Raw genomic sequence first — 16999 nt, forward strand, 5'->3', positions numbered from 1 at the left:
TGTCGGGGCTGGCGTGACGAGGTCTGGGTAGTGCAGAGGTGGGTCAAGCACCCTTCAAGGCCCTGGCAGCCTCGTCACCATCCTCACCCTGCAGGAAACAGCTTTTCTCAGTGAGTACAAAAGCTCTGCCTGGTCCCATCCCCCCCGGGGCGATGCCTTCTGCACCAGCAGCTCCAGCTTCTGCACCGTGGCCCTGCAAGAACGGGAACAAGCACAAACCACCCTGGGGTGAGCCCTTCTCACCCTACGCCGCCCCAACAGGAGCGGGAAGGAGTTGCCCACACGCAGCAAGGCCCAGATTCACCTCCCCAAGCTTCGGCCATCTGCAAGAGAGGAGTTTCCTCCAATGTTTAGCTCCTCTCAGCTCAGCGGAGGAAGATGGTGCTCGGAGAGGGATTGGTCTCAGTTTCAGTCCCGATCAGGGGCGGGGCTGAAGCCAAGTGCTTGAACAAAACCAGTCGCGTCATCCCGCTGCCCAGACTGGGTGCAAAGCGGGCAGGGGAAACTCCCCCAGGAACGGAGCCTGGGCAGGCAGCGAACCCTAAATCCCGACCCCAAGCACAGTGTGGCACCGCTCCAGGGGACACAGCCCCGAGCAGGCTCTGGAGACAGGAGGAAGGTGACAACGCTGGTCGTTTTCCAGAGCTCCTGAGCATCCAGGGTGGCACAGACAAGGAACTCAGCTGGGACTGAAGAAGCACGCAACAGGGAAACTTTATTAATGGCCTCATGACAAGGTCTCAGACCACAAAGGCATAAAACGTCAACCGAAGATACACGGCTAGGACATGGCTGAGCATGCAGTACAACAATTCTGTGCAGCTTCTCCGAGTTATTTATCTAATAATTCTTCCTACTGCAGTAATGACCTAACTATTTTCCCTGGCATGTTTAAGTTGAAGACACATTTTGGCAGGAACAAGTAGTTATTGTAATGATGCATCAACGAAACATGTTTTTCCCCCTAGCTGTAGTAATGACACCAGATATCACTAGATACGCTTTGAAATGTGGGGTGGTAAACAGAGACACGCAGGGATGGGGAATGTTATCTCCCATTTTAGTGTGCTACTTAGAATTTTAAGCAACTTCATATCCCTTAAGCTTTGGGCTTCTTTCAAGGAGAGGGAATGGGTGGGGGAGCTTGTTTATGAGTCACTTCGCTATAAAGAAGCTGAAAGTAAATCTGTCTGCGTTGCCTTTGGTAAGAAATCAGCTTCATTCAGAGGAGAATTGTTGAATTCCATTTCTGAGCCCATTTCCAAAGAAAATAAGGAGAAACCCAAAACAGTTTCAGTGTTTTCTTCTTGGTATACTTTAAGAAAATAAACCCAGGCTGAAATCTTAACAAGGGTTGGCATTTTCTGAGGAGCCTAAGGGAATTAAGTCTTCCAAATCATATTAAGAGGGAGATAATCTTCTGGTCTCTTTTGCAAAACCACAGCAGAAACGTGGAATAGTTTGCCACTCAAATGATTGCTTTGCCCTTCAAAGGGTGAAATCCAGCCCTGAGCAGGGGGTACCAAGCACACAAGTAACAAAAGCGTTATCCCGCCTGCTTCACCGGATGAATTTCACCCTACAGGCTTGAACCTGCTCTCAGTGGAATGGTTCCCACTAAGTTCAGCAGTGCAGGATCAAGCCTTAGGCGTGATGTGGCAGGGTCAGGTACTCTGGTATGTCTTATTCCAATTCATTCATCACTGCAGAAGTTTTGCAGCCAATTTGTCCTATAAAAGGCAACAAGACTTTTCTTTCTATGGTTTCCCTGCTCCCACGTAATGGGTACCGCTGATCTCCGCTCCTCGAGTTACTTCCTGAAGCTTCTCCTGCTGGACGAGGTTGTGGTGACGGTGTAGGATTTGGAGCCGCCCCCCGAGGAGAAGCCGAGCGCCCCGCTGCCCATGCCCGCTCCCAGGCTGAGGCCTCCACCGATTCCTCCTCCCAGGAACCCACCGGAGCCACCATAGCCACCTGCACCGCTGGAGCTGACCACGGCTGCGGCACAGAGAGAAGCAAACCCAACGTAAGCGCCAGCAAACTTCCAACCCTCGAAGGCGCCCTCACAAAGGGCGTTTTTAGTCTGCAGTAACCAGATGAAAACTCTCTCCGATCTCCTGCAGAACACAGGGCCTGGGACACTAATCTCTTGTTACATTTTGGCCCAGAGCATTTATTCTCTGTGCCAAGCCAGCTGCATGTGAGGGTTGAGCAGCCCATCTGCTTCTCCACCACTCAGTCTGGCTCAGGACCCCCTGCAGCATGGTATCACAACCACATCCAGCTCATCCCTCGGGGCACCAAAGAGGCTGTGGGCATGGGGGTCACCAGCCACCAGTGGCAATTAAGTGAATGAAAAGTAGAGCCACTGGTTTAGAGCTGTAGACACCAGCATTTGCCTGAGGCCCAGGCACGGTGAGCACCCAGTGCTTCCCACGCTGGAGACACCCTCAAACGTCACCCTTGCACTAACTTCTAACCCAGGCAATGCCTGTTCTCATTAGTACCTTCTTCTCCATACAAAAATGGGAGGAAAGAAAGATCAATATTCCCCCAAGTTAAATTTCATACAGGTGAGTTTGAGCCGAAGGCTGCCATGGAGCCAACAGCACTCTAAACTTCTCTCTCGGGGGGCTCCCATTTAAGAAGGGGCTTAACTGGGTGGCAGAAGCTACGGCAGGGTGCTACGAGGCTTCTGCACGCAGACCCAGCTGGTGCTCACCTCCATTTTCTAGAGGCACATGACTATGTGTGACTATTATAAATTAGAAAATCAACTCACAGATGTTGACGTTGCCAACCCCATCGCCAGCCAACCTGTTGGAGGAGAAAAACACAAAGGCAAAAAGGAAGAGGACGGGTTAGACTCTGCATTACTCAGTGTTCCCCCAGGGCCTCAGCGCTGAGGATGAAGACAATGGCAGTGAGTTATTACTGCTGTTGTAAATAATTCAGACAAGATAAGTGTGCCATCCAGCGCTTTGTTCTGGCCCTACATTTACAAGGTCTGTTATCACCTGGGGGGGCTGAAAAAACACAGGCGCTCTGCCCTAATTCCACGCAGCTTTGAGCCACTTGGAAATTTTCTGAACATATGATGGAAAACAACTTTTTTCTTCTTTGCATGTTTTCACCAGAACTATAAAATTTTCCCCGGAACTTGCCAGTTTGGCTCTTCAGCCAAAGCATTTTCAGGACCAAAAATCAGTTTAAAATGCAAGGTTTTCTCTTCTGCATTTCCTTGCAGAAATTGGAACTGGGCCCTCACAATGTCCCCAAGCAAAGGGAATGAAGGGCTGGACCCTTCCTCATGTAAAACCCACAGGCTGCCCCCACCTGCTCTCCTCGCCCTCCAGCAGCTTCCTGTAGGTCGCGATCTCGATGTCCAGGGCCAGCTTGACGTTCATCAGCTCCTGGTACTCGCGGAGCTGCCGGGCCATGTCCTGCTTCGCCTTCTGCAGAGCGGCCTCCAGCTCCTCCAGCTTTGCCTTGGCGTCTTTGACAGCCAACTCGCCACGTTCCTCAGCTTCAGCGATGGCTGCCTCCAGCTTGGCACGCTGCAGGGACGGAGCGAGGTATGTCAGTGGGCATCTCCCCCCTTGGTGGGGTCACTACAACCCATGGACCTCTGATATCTACTGGCCAGTCCATCTCTGTGCATCTGCAGAGTTCTGGAGCCATCTGCTCAACTTAGATCCCCAGAAGTTCATACCTACACATTTTTTTGGGTGCCGGATGGAAATCAGCCTGTGAAAGAAACTCATTTCCATCTCAAGACATGTTATTCCAAAAGGAAGACCCTATTTCTCTCCACCAGCTACAGTTTTGGAAGGCTTTCTTCAGGTGATCCTCTGCTTCTCAGCCCACCCACACCACACACAACAACACAACACTCAGGGTTAATGCAAGCTCAGGTTTTCCCTCCTATTATGCCCCAGAGCTTGTTCAGTGCCAGTTGGGCTCCAACAAGCTTTGATGTGAGGCAAGCATGGACTCGAGCAGACCTGCAGTTAACAAACAATGCAGACCTAACCCAAAAGCATCCCTGTGGGGCCACACCAAGCTGGCAATCTAAGGCACCCACAACTGTGCCCCCTGCACCTCCAAAAAAGCCCCATGTTTGGCAGAAAGGGCTCACAGTGAACACATGTCCTTTATACTCTTGTTCATTATTCAAGGGAGCTGCACCGGGTCAGCTCTTCGCTTGTAAGTGTGTGTTGAAGCCTCCCTGCCCTGAAACCAAATAAACACAAACAGATGAATCACAATGGCTTATCTCCAGCTTTGTGCACTCTGGTTATTCACAGCCAGTTTCCAGCCCCAAATGAACAAGGTCTGAAGCACTCACTGGTCTGGCTTTCACCAGCCATTTGATAAAGTGATAACGGTCCCTGGAGAAAGCAAACAGAACTCCCCTATAGCTGAAAAATTCTGCCCCAACATGGTGTTGCCTTCTGCAAAAAGGGAGTGGACAAAGAGCCCAGAAGCAAGAGGGCACGAGGAATGTGTGTGGCTGGGAGGGAGGCCACAAGCAGCCTCGCCCTTTGGAAAGGGCTCTGCATTGCTTCCCCCCTGTGCTCTGGGGTCGCGGCCGGGCTGGCTCTCACCTACTTCAGCCGCCTCTCAGCATTATGTTGTTCACAACAGTTTCTCCCTCCAGTAGAACAGAGAGTTTTTGAGGTGAGCACTGTGCAGCCGCCCCCAAACTGCTTCTGCAGATGTTGTGTTACACCCAGATCCCTGGCACATGTGCTGCTGCTAAACCCACTGCTCTGCAGCAGGAGAACAAGAGCAGCTCCTCACCTGGGCCTTGGCATTTTCGATTTCACCCTGCAGCCTCTGGATCACCCGGTTTATCTCCGAGATCTCATTCTTTGTGTTGCGCAGATCATCTCCGTGCTTCCCAGCAGTGAGCTGCAGTGCCTCATACTGCGACATCAGACAGTGTAAGAGAAAAGGATGGAGTCAGGCTGGCAGTCAATTAGCTGGCTAAAATCTCTCCCACTCATGACACACAGGATACACCTACTAACAGAAGCTGTAACTGCCTTTATCTCTCCCATAACTCACCTTGGTTTGGTACCAGGACTCGGCCTCTGCCCGGCTCCTGTTGGCGATCTCCTCGTACTGCGCTTTGACCTCTGCGATGATGCTGTCCAGGTCCAGGTTCCGACTGTTATCCATGGACAGCACCACAGAGGTGTCAGAGATCTGGGCCTGCAGCTCACGAAGTTCCTGCCAGTTGCATTAAAAACAATACCATTAATCACTGACTTGTAAGGGCCTTTCTTCTGGAAGCCAATTAAAGAGAGAATCTGAGAAGAAAAGAGAAAGGGAGGCAGATAAGAATTCGATCAAAACAGTCATTAACTCGAAGGAAACCAACTGAATCACATCAACTTGCAAAGCACAAAGTAACAAACAGCAGAAATGGAGCTACTTCTTATCACCCACATTCTGACAGCCAGGTTAGTTTATCCTGAGATAAGAACCCTGCATGAAATCCCAGTCCAAGAAACTTGAGCATCAGCTTCACAACAAAGCGAGGGCCAAATTCCACCACCTCACCCAAGGATGCAAGTGTCCAGTTCAATCAAACTCTTCTCTTGTAAATAATGGGTAAGACAAAGGCCTCTGGGACAAGGAGCTTTCCTTCCTTTCTCTCACACCGCACACACACAAGCACACACCAGCACTACAGCACTGGCTACAATACACCGGTTTTCTTTGTTTTCACACTAACAGCATCAAAAAAATAATGCATGTCCTGGCTACATTTGCAACAAATCCATCTCACATCCCAGATAGGGAGAAATCACTGTGACAACTCACAGGACGTGCACTTTACTTGCAGGCTTATTTCTGCTTCTGCAAGGGAAGACTCCACGTCTCCATCACCTTCCCTGTCTCTGGCACCAGCACATTAATTTTCTCTTCACCCACGGGTGGAGCTGCACTGCAGCAGCCACGAGAAGCAGAAAGGACCTTACCGCTTCATAGAGACCCCTCAGGAAGTCAATCTCATCCGTCAACGCATCCACCTTGGCCTCCAGCTCCACTTTGTTCATGTAGGCGGCATCCACATCCTAAAAAAGAGTGATAATCCACTGAGATTGCCATAGCTTTGATAATTAAGTCCACCTAGCCTTTGATGGCTTCAAAAGCAGCCATGAGCCCATCACATTCCCCAGGCTGTCTGCTCTCCATGTCCGTCTGCCCAACGACCCACCACGTCCTAAAAATTATCTACCAGTGTACTAAATATTGGTGTGCAGGATCCCGCATGTTCTGTAGGGTCCCCTGGACCTGGGTTTGCAAGTCCACTGTCAGTTCAGACACTCGGGGAAGGTCTTTGGAAATTTCCCAAAGAAAGATCTAGCTGTAATCGATGATATCCATGGGATCTGGATCATATTCCCAGCTTCCTATAGAGGCTTCAGTGCCTACACTGAGGCAGCCTTTACCCAGAAATGAGAGCTGTAATTCTTCACCTGCAGGTCTCTAGGCACAGCTGTAGCAAAGGCAGTGCAGGGGCTAAAGGGGGACGAGGGCTGCAAACACACAGCTAATACCCACGGCACGCACCTTCTTGAGCACCACAAACTCGTTCTCTGCTGCCGTGCGCTTGTTGATTTCATCTTCATATCTGCCAGAAAAAAAGGGATTGGAGCGAAGTTAGAGCCTGGGTAAAAGGAAAAAATGTCCCAGTGAAGAGCTACCCTGAATCCCTTCTCTTTCCCTCATTTCCCTCTTTGTGAACCACCTCAGCAGAGCCTGTGAGTTCCCCGAGCAGGTCAGCCCGGGCAGAGGTTTGCCGTACCGCCGTGGCATGTGCAGTATTTACACAAGAGGTACCAGGGTACAGTTTGGATGAGCTGACACCTAAAAGCTGTCCTGGTCCACGCCACCATGACCGCTAACCTGGAAAGCATTTCCCACATTCATCAAAACTCACTGCACTTAAGATTTCTGCTCCTTATGCCCCGTCACGGACAGCTGCAGGATGGCAGTGTATGTCCTGCGGCTCTCAGCTTTGTCACCTGCCCCTTGAGAGAGCAAATACAAATGCAGAGAGGTGCAAGGAGATTCAACAAATTCCTCTCTGCTGATCAAAGCACCTGCTGACACTACTTTCACTGTGCACTTCCTTATGAGAGACATCTGAGAACATTTTGCAGGTGTCAATCCCATGCCACTGTCCTGGTAAGAGCGGAGTATAATTATTCTCATTCTGCACAAAGTCACACAAACTTCTAATATTGGCTACATCCCTTCCTTGGGTGTTCATCTTTAGATGTAATGAGCTGGATCCTCAGCAGGTAACAATCATGCTCTGTTGACTTTAGGGGACTTCACAGATTTGCACCACTTGCAAGCCTGGATCTCAGAGCCTGCCTTACACCATTCTACAGAAGCCAACCTGCTGCAACAAACAGCCAGAATCTACTGTATGAATCCTGAAAGTCATCCAAGGAACAGAGCAGGAACCACTTTCTCTGGCTGTTTCGGAATTGCCGTTGCCAAAGTTAGAGCACTGCTCTGTTTATTTACACAGTTCCCGCATGGCTAGTGCTGTAATTTGCCTTCCAAAGCGTGAGCTACTTCACTTTCAACGGCCTTCATGTTCCTCCCCTTCTGCTCCACACTGGAAGCTTGCCCACCCCCACTGGCATAAATGGACGTCCTTTTCGAGGTCGATGAATTGATTTTGTTGCTATTGCAGAGTAATATATGACCTGGAAATGACACGATCGTGCTGCGTACGCACAGCCTGCAGTGCAGAATGGATAATCAGAGGTAGGTAAAAAGACTGAATTATTCAGAGCGGTTTGTCAAACTCCTCATTTCCTGGGGGAAGCTCCACCAAGCTGGTCAACAAACTGACAAATCACTGGATGTTCTCCATTAACTCCTGAGGTGCCTCGGGAAGCCCAGTGCACTATCACACCTCGGCACGCCCTGCACCAAGCCACATGGACAGAACAGTCTGCTCCTACCCCTGCTCGCCCTGAACCGCGCCCTTAGTCAATGCAGTTACTGAATCAAGGACTGAATCTCATGCCCTGGAGCCTCGTGCAGACACATCTCCTCTCCTACCCCAGAGAGAGTTACCCTGTCAATCGGACATACAAAAAAGAGGCAACAGACACATAAAGAACTGGTCTTCTTTTAGATATTCTACTTAAATATTCTACTTTAGATATATCTACTTAAGATACTCAACTTAGAAGTTGAGATTTTCTTCATTTAAATGGGGAAAAGCAGGTTCTGAAATCCAGTCACGACATCCTCCCCCCGCTGCTGCACTAGCATCTTAGGCTCCTAATTCCTGCTTCCTTCTCTTAGCACATGGAGGCTTATGGTTTTACATGGACCTGTAAGCTGGAGGAATAAATATGCCCCTGTGCACCCTGTATTCACGTGACATGCAACTAAAATTAGGGCTGTAATTCCTCTGGGATCAACCAGCTCCTTGCTGCTGCCTCGCAGAGATGCACAGTACAACTGTGGGTGAGCACCGAGTGGAAAGAACTGAGCAGGGTTGGGGGAAACATCATTCCCATGTACCTCCTTGGGAATCACTGGCTATTGACTTTCCCTAAACACACCCTGGGGATTATCAGATCTATTTGGTTTTAGTTCCTGCTTGATCCAGTTTGCCAGCTCCCTCTTTTCTTTCTTTCCTTTTTTTTTTTTTTTTTTTTTTTTTATTAGAGGCATTCCCCTGTAGAGCTGGGTTGGGCAAGGCTGGGACAAAGGCTACTTTCTTCACGGGACTCCTCCCAAGTGACACAATTCGGACTGAAAAGTTGCTTAAAAATTGCAGGTCACCTGCTCCATTACCCACCCACAAAACAAGCAGCAGTTCCCCCACCGCCTGCCAACCTGCTGAGCTCCCGTGGGGCTCTTATGGACCCAAACTGGCCCGTCCAACCCCAAGTACGAAGCCAGCCCTGAGGAGGCCCCAGAGCAAAGCCAGGAGGATGGAGCCACTGAAGAGCACACGGGAACAAGGTGCCAGGAACAACGAGCAGTTGAGGCAAGAAGAATCCAGGCAGCTTCCCTGGACTAGACACCTCACTCACGGCTGGGAAAAAATCACCCTCCCCAGCAGAAAACCTGGGGAAGTCTCTGCCAAGCTACGGACCAACCTGCCAGCTCAACTACACCGTTAGATGGGAAGATTATACGTTACTTGGTCTTGAAATCCTCAACAAGATCCTGCATGTTCTTCAGTTCGCCCTCCAAACGCCCTTTGTCATTCAGCAACCCATCCAGCTGACGTCGCAGGTTGCTGATGTAGGTCTCAAACAGGGGAGCAATGTTACTGCGGGCAGTCTTCTGGTCCTGGAGGAGGCTCCATTTGGTCTCCAGCATTTTGTTTTGCTGCTCCAGGAATCGGACCTGGAAAGCAACCAAGGGGTCATTTGTGAAAGTGGGAGGAAGGGGGAGCTGACATGCCAGAGTTTGGATCCTGGGGAAGGACAGCTTCCGACGGTATCTGAAGAATTCAGATTGCTCATATGAAGCACCTAAACTCTGGAGGGTGATAAAGACCATGAGGGAGCACTGCTACTCTGGGGCTTGGTTTATGACTTTAAGGCTTTGTATGAATTAAAGATAAGCAGATTCTTCTTGCCTGACACTTGACAGAGGCCATCCACAGACCTCAAAGTCAGCCAATTACTCAAACTCCAGGTCTGGATTCCTTGCATTTTCAGGATGCCAGAGCTGAAGTTTACACAGGACGTGGGATCAATTAGTGCAAGACAGTAAAGCCACAGGGCTACAGGGCAGCAAACAAACACAGCAAACTCTGACCCACGTCAAGATCTGTTCTATTGGGACGATTCCTCTCCAAGAGGCCCCCTCTTCCCTGGGTTTGGTGGTGGTGTGCTTGGGTGCAGATTTGAGCTTTAAAGCCTGAACCCACATTATGGGCAAAACCAGCTAAATAAGGGGGGTGCAAAGCTGACCTACAGCAGGGCACAACCCTCTACTGACAGCAATGCAAGTGGGGCTTCAATAAGAGTTATTGGATTGCAGTAGGCAAATCACACCATGCTCTTGAGCACCTGACCCTGAGCACGTTTGTGAATCCCCCACTGGGTTAAGCGAGCTTGGGGTCAGACGTGCTTTGAAGCAGTGTCCACAGAGCTATCAGTCCTTCCAACACCTCACCTTGTCAATGAAGGAGGCGAATCTGTTGTTGAGTGTCTTGATTTGCTCCTTCTCCTCCTTGCGCACCCGCTGGATATTGGGGTCAATCTCCAGATTCAGGGGCGTCAGGAGGCTCTGGTTGATGGTGACCTCCTGAATGCCTGCGGGGCCGAGCGCCCCACCGAACCCCATGCCGCCATAGCCATATCCAGAGCGAACGCTGTAGGAGCTGCCACCTCCAAGGGAGATCCGCTTGTTGGCAGAGCCAAGGTTGTAGAGGCTGGAGCTGCCAAAGCCACCTGCCCTGCTTAAGCCGGCACCCCCTCCTAGTCCACGGGTCGAGGAGACGGTGCTGACCCGCACTTGGCTGATCCCTGGGACGGCTGCAGAGCGAGAGCTGAAACTCACAGACCGGGACATGGCTGCTCCGAGGGTGTTTGCAGTACCCCCACCCTTCAAAAGCTCAGGGAAGCTGTGCTGGAGACCAGGGAAGTGAGAGAGTTCTCCTGACTGCTTCTCCTTTTATCCGTTAGAAAAGCTGGGCTTGGCCCAAGGGCAAAAGAGGGATCATTTTACTGCCTCGGAGAGCTGGGTGTGCCTGGCTGCTTTCCCACCCTCTGTCAACCTCCTGAATTCGAGCAGGCAAGAAGGGAAGGGCCAGGAAGGGCCAGGACACACCTGGCGCCGTGTCCCCATGCTCAGACCTGGCTTTGTTCCACACCTCCCTTTGCCTCTGCCACATGTGCAGCCAAGGGACATGAAGCACAGGCTCTTCTGGGCTCCCCGGGCAGAGAGTTCTAACAGGACAGGTCCAATCCCATTTCCTCAAGGCTTCTCCATTCCTCCCCGCTTAGATGCTGAAATGAGAAGAGGGGGAATACGCATCGATTTTTTAACTCTATTGCAGAGCAGGTAGCTCCCCTGTGCAACAGTAGGAAGGAGATGAGAGGCCTCAGCTTAACGCCAGGTCCAGCCTAGTTTAATATAAACCAAAGCCAGCTGAAGCCTTGGACACACACACTGTGCTCTGCCAGCACTTTACTCTCCCAGTGAGTCTGTGCCATGCAGGGGAATGAGGGCAGCAGATGAGAGATGCCACAGCTATCACTGGACACCTCGGGTTTGCCTTCTCTCTCCTGTTAGTGCTAAAATAAAGGTGGATTAGGTGGGCTGGACCCTGCACATGGAAATACCCAACAGTGCTAGTCCACACTCAAAAGGAGACAGGACAAGTTCCTGATTAAATTTTTAAGTTCCTATGCAGAAGAGGCGGAGACAAAAATTAGTTTTACGGGCTTTCTGCGTTTTCAAATATCCTTGAAGGGACAGGTCTCCTTACTATCAGGTCATAAATCCTCCATGAGATTTCAAAGTCTGGCCTGAATGTGTCACCCTTCAGCTCTTCCCCTCATCAGGACAGCAAGATAGAACTGCCTACGTATTCTGGCCACAGCCTATTCAAAATATGTACTTCCGTCTTTGCGGGAAGAATACAAGTTGGCTGGAGATCCCAGCTACTAAAAGGAAATTCTCTTTTTGAGGGAGGGAAAGGGGGAGATTGAGCCAGACAGAGACATATGAGGCAAGATTCCTTCCTGCCCTTCAAGCTGGCTTGGCTTCCACCAGTGAAAAAAATAATCCATTGAGTGTAAAGCAAACTGGCGTGTTGTGCACACCCAGCTGTGCTTGACCCGACGGCTGATGCAGGCAGGCCAGGGTTCGTTTCATCTGTACAAAGCCAGCAACAAGGCAGAAGCCTCCAGCTGCTTTGTGTAGCTCCAGGTCCTTCCGAGTTCACAGACAGAGTCAGGCTGCACTCTTTCAACTCCTCTGGGTTGCCTTGAGAAGACAGGGATGGAATCTGAAAGCATGATTTAGAGTCCTACAGTCAGGCAAGAATAACCCCCACCAAAGTAAGCCCCGGCTGCTGGATTTTATTCGGCTGTGTTCCAGCCTCAACTCCTTCGTATCAGCAGACAGGGATTTTTTTGCACAACACAACACGCAAAGCAGAAAACAATCCAGCCAGGTAAAATACGAGCCTGCCGACAGATAAACTACCACAAAGGCAAAGCTGTTCTCAGCAGCCTTGGCAGAAACACCAGTTCAGCAGTAAGAGAACTGAACCTCACCCTGGCTTGCACTATCACAGGCCAGATCAATGAAAAGCCGTTCTCTAATCTTAATTACCGCCATGCAGCACCACTGATTTTAGGGAAGGATGAGTCTGTTTTCCATTCAAAGTTCAAGTTTTCTGTACCATCAGCAACGCAGCCACTGCAGGAGAGGCTCAGGAAGGCCTCATTTACCTTGCTGCTATATGCTCCCCAGCTCCCAGTGTGGCAGCCGGGCAGTTTAGATCCCTCGCACCCATCCTGCAAACGAACGTTCCCCATTTAAATCCGGTTTCAATTCAGGTTAAGTCAGCGCAGGATCCGGTGATCCAGAAACATCTTGAGCAGAGTTTGCTTGTGTTGTTGGGATGCCATGGCAACACTGCATAGTTTCACAACCGCATGGACTGGTAAATACTTCCAAGCCCATGAGAATGACCCCAGGGATTCAGGTTTGGTAACACAGAAGACATTATTGACTGGTTAAAACCCCTTTTGGGGAAGGGAATGCTTTGACATTGCGACTGCTGTGCTTGGTGTCACAACAAGCCAGCCCAGTCCCTGCACACCCAGAAACAGCCCGCTGCTGGGCACCGACGCTCACAAAGCTGATGAAAGAGTCACAAATGATAAATCCCTCCATAAGCCCTTGGGAAAATGAACCAAGCTCTCAATTCCAGCCCAGAAAGTGGTGCTGCAAAAACCAAAAATAATCAAATATGTCATGACCTAATGGAAAAGGAAGAAATCTTTGCAGGCCAGCGAAACTGTGTGTTAAGAACATGTTATTCTGCTGATCGATGTCGGCCTGTTGTTTCCACATCTTCTCTCCGCACCCCACGGGCCGTCTCTTGCTGTGTGCTTAGATTGCGATGTTTGGATTGAAAGCTTTCTGGAGCAGGGAGTGCCCTTAGGTTCTGTGTTTGCACAGTGCAGTCCTAGTTTGTGATTACTGCTCCCAAGTGCTTTGGCGATGAGTCATAAATTAATTAGTGTCCTAACGATAAGCAGTATTTTGGTGGTCGCATGATTGGGGTATCGCAAGAGCACAACGGGGCGCTCATGGGGCTGTCGTAACAACACTGTCAAGCTGTTACTCTTGTTAACACCCAAACGCAACGCCAACACAGCAACACTTCCACCAGCACCTGCAGCCATAAAACTGCCCTGCTGAAGATTCTCCCCACGCTGCGATCACACCTTCCCTTTTCAGGATCTAAGCAGCCTCATTAATAAAAATTCCCAGCTCATCAATAAAAATTTCCAGCTCATCAATAATTCCTGCAAATATTGAGCGATTGCTCCAGAGGGAACTTGTTCTCTTACTGTCCCAAATGCAGCCGCCATATGTCAACAAGTTGATGCGCAAAAGAGCGTGTTAGGATGAGGTGACTATCTATCGTGAAGTTTTATTGACTGGTTTAGTCCTACTTCCTGTGTCAGGCTATAAAGCCCAATATAATGACGCAGCTCTTCAGCCTTGTATCTCAACGACAGACAAGCGGCTTCTCCAGAAAGGCGACGGCTGGCTGATTTGAAGGATTCATTTGTTCCAAAGGTTGGTACCTCGGTACAGTTCATTGCCTTGCAACAGGAATCCTCCTGCTATAACTCAGGGCCTCATGTCTCATTTGAAGTTGTTTAATTGGTGCCTTTAGTTTTCTGCCACTGCTCACTGCCAAAGCACTTCAGTGGCTCTCCTGAACCTGGTGTCATTCCCCTATTAGTGTTAAGCCACCACCCTTTTCATCTTACATTGGATAAACTGAATGGGCTGAAATCCTCACATCTTTCATAGACAGGTGACTTTTCTGAGGACTTGAAATCACTTCTGTGGCCTCTCTCTGCTCCAGTGCCCTTGACACATGCATCGGTGTTGTTCGCGCTGCAACTTCATGTGGTTTCACACGTGGAAACCACATTTTGCTCTTAGAGCCCGGCAGCTGTAACAGCCCCAGGTCTCAATCAGTGCTAGAGGCTGGTATGATGGGTCTCACCTGAACTACACTGTCTTCCAGCTCCACCTCTCCTTTTTACAACAAAGCAGAACAGCCTAAGGGGGCACCCCTGGGACCAGTAGGAATAGCTGGACACAGCTTACCTGGGGTGACAGAGCCCTGCTGGGGACCAGAGCCAGCTCCCTGTTAAGGCTTCCAGCAAGCTCCTGTCCCTCCAGGAGCTGCCTCTCACCTTCCCTCCTCCCTCTGCCCACCCCTCTGAGGCTGGGAAGCTCTCAGCTCGGCTCCTTGCTGCCTGGCCACTCCTGGGAAGCTTCCTGCTGCTGGCTCTGTAATCCACGGCTGAGAAACGCCTCGAGCTCAGAATTGGCCACGCTTGTTCTGTTAGCTGAAATCCCCGAAGAGCATCGGGCTAAACCTCAAGGTGTTTAGATGACAGCACAAAACCACTCCAGGAACAACCTGAACCCCCCAAAGGAATTGCTGCCGCTGGAGTCTCTCCCCCTCCAACATTTTCCAGCTGCTCAGCACAGCGATGCCCCACGGACAGAGCCCCATGTGCCCCCTGTCCTCTTTGCAGAAGGAGCGTTTACACCCCACGCTGCAGCAGTGGGAACCTCCACACGTTGCCAGGAGTTCCTGGACAAACAAGCAAACCCAGCGCACACAGATGGGCTGCGGGGATCCTTCCTGGGGACACAGCACGTGGCGGGGCACCAGCTCATCAGAAGAGCTCTCTGCCTGACGCACGGTGCAGGCATTCAAGCTACGGACTTTCCCCCCTTCCAGCCTATTTTACATGCACCTAAAGCTGGTTTTTTCCCCTCTCCCCCAAATTACAAGATCTTATGATTACAAGAAATCATGAAGGAATAACTATAAATATAGTTATAATTATGTATAATCATCATTACATGGATAATTTTTACATGAAAGTTGAGAGTCACTCCCACAGCTAAAGCCTTAAGGAAAAACAAACAAACAAACAAACAAAAAACCACTACATTTCTGAGAGCCGAGGTGAAAGGCCTGGTAACGCTGAGCTCAGTTTTTCTGGAAACGGCACATCTCAGAAGAGAATGGAAAATCCATGTTCTGTCCCCACGAAATCACAGGCAACTTCTGAGTCCTGCCCATTGAATCTGTTGGGCTGTTCCAGTTCCTGACAGCTGATCTGATCTAACCTCTGCGGATGCTCACACGGTACAGAGCAGGCAAGCCGGGTCAGATCAGAGTCCATCTATCTTGAGCCAGTAATACACGTTGGCCAGCCCCAAAATACAGGGCAATTATAAAGTGATCTTCCTCTGGCCATTTCTCCAGCCTCCAGCCATCAGGTGTTTAACCCTTCCCAAGTTGGAGGTTGCATCTTGACCAGCACGTTTAACCGCTGCTGCTGGTCCTCTCTCCCCATTACTGTTCCACTCCTCGGTTAAATTCGTGCTGCTCGCTACAGCCTGCGGCAATGAGATTGCACGTGGCATGAGAAGATCCTCCCGTGTTCCTGTTTTAATTAACTCAATTGCAAACTAACGTGCCCCATTCAGAGCAGATGGAAACCGTGAGCTCATTTCACTCCAGTCAAGGGAACACCACCAGTTTATAGGAGCTGAAATAAAACTAGTGCAACAGCACTCAGCATTATTTCAGGAGTTTGAGGGCCTGATTCATGCCTAGGTTAAAGGATAACGCCGCAAAGTGAATAGAGCAAGGAAGGAGAGGAACAATCTAGCACAGTCATCAACGAGAAATGCTCTTATCAAAATTGTGCTTCATCCGACACAGCTCGGGCAGAGTCAACGGCACGATGCCGCTTCACAGCAACTGATCCTCCCTCTCCAATTCCAGGATGGATTAAGGTCTTACTTCCCCCAAAGTACTAAGCATCCAAAATGTCAGCCACCCTAATTCACCCGTATTTGTACAGCCCTTGGCGCAACGTAATTGTGGACAATGACTGGGTTTCTTAATAGCTACCACAACATAAATAACCATCTTCACCCTGGTGACTACACGGGAACAAAGCTGCTCCACAACCTCTGGTCCCAATTACAAATTCCAAGATCTTTTGCAAAATCAAAGCTGTCCAAACAAATCTGTTGCCCAATAAATGCTCCTAAGGAAGAAAAACAACAAAGGAAAACAGAAAACTGTATGTGGTGTTTTAGAGATAAACTGTCCTGCAGGCAGGAAGTACGTGAGAGAGGCAGGAGTAAAACCCGTATCACCTCCCTCCGCTCCCTACGCACGGGGTGACACGTTGCCAAACTGTGGCTGTGAATATTCGTTTGAATCTTCAGGCCCTTGGATTGCAAAAGCTCCATCAGATCCCATATAAACTGTCCTCCTGCTACAGAGGGTTGTTTGTACCAGCCAGGGGTTCCCGAGACGGTTTCTCCTGGACAAGCACCAGGGATGTCCACAGCAGGGATGTTTTCCATGTGCAACCGCAGGAATTTAACACATTCAACTTGTAAAAATGGGAGCTCGCAGAATCTGCCCAAAACAGCTCAACCTGTGAACATACAAACAATTTTGTGAAAGGCAGAGAAGTGGAAAAGCAAAGGCAGGGGGGCTAAACCAAAGAGGTGTAGGACCTCCTCGCAGATGAGTCAGTGTCGGAAGAAGAGAAGGGCAAAAAAAAATTTCAAATGATTAATTTGCTACAAGTATTTTATTATGGCTATAATCACCCAGCTGAGATGGTTATCTCTGCTCACAGAGGGGCCAATTCAGGCCCTCAGGGAGACAAGGGTTTTTTCCTAC

The 16999-nt window shown here is 49.9% G+C and overlaps 1 protein-coding gene across 1 annotated transcript; it reads right to left on the reverse strand.

The window, feature by feature from the left end:
• Window positions 1-690: 690 nt before the first annotated feature.
• Window positions 691-10747, reverse strand: LOC141915911 (keratin, type II cytoskeletal cochleal-like). Its single transcript, XM_074807826.1, is given in 11 exon segments — window positions 691-1998; window positions 2783-2817; window positions 3337-3557; window positions 4804-4929; window positions 5071-5235; window positions 5991-6086; window positions 6586-6646; window positions 9197-9405; window positions 10183-10619; window positions 10622-10727; window positions 10730-10747. Coding segments are annotated over 11 exon segments (1647 nt in total). The 5' UTR covers window positions 10733-10747; the 3' UTR covers window positions 691-1810.
• Window positions 10748-16999: the final 6252 nt, after the last annotated feature.

The sequence above is a fragment of the Strix aluco genome, chromosome 27 (assembly GCF_031877795.1).
Source record: "Strix aluco isolate bStrAlu1 chromosome 27, bStrAlu1.hap1, whole genome shotgun sequence".
NCBI classification, from domain to species: domain Eukaryota; kingdom Metazoa; phylum Chordata; class Aves; order Strigiformes; family Strigidae; genus Strix; species Strix aluco.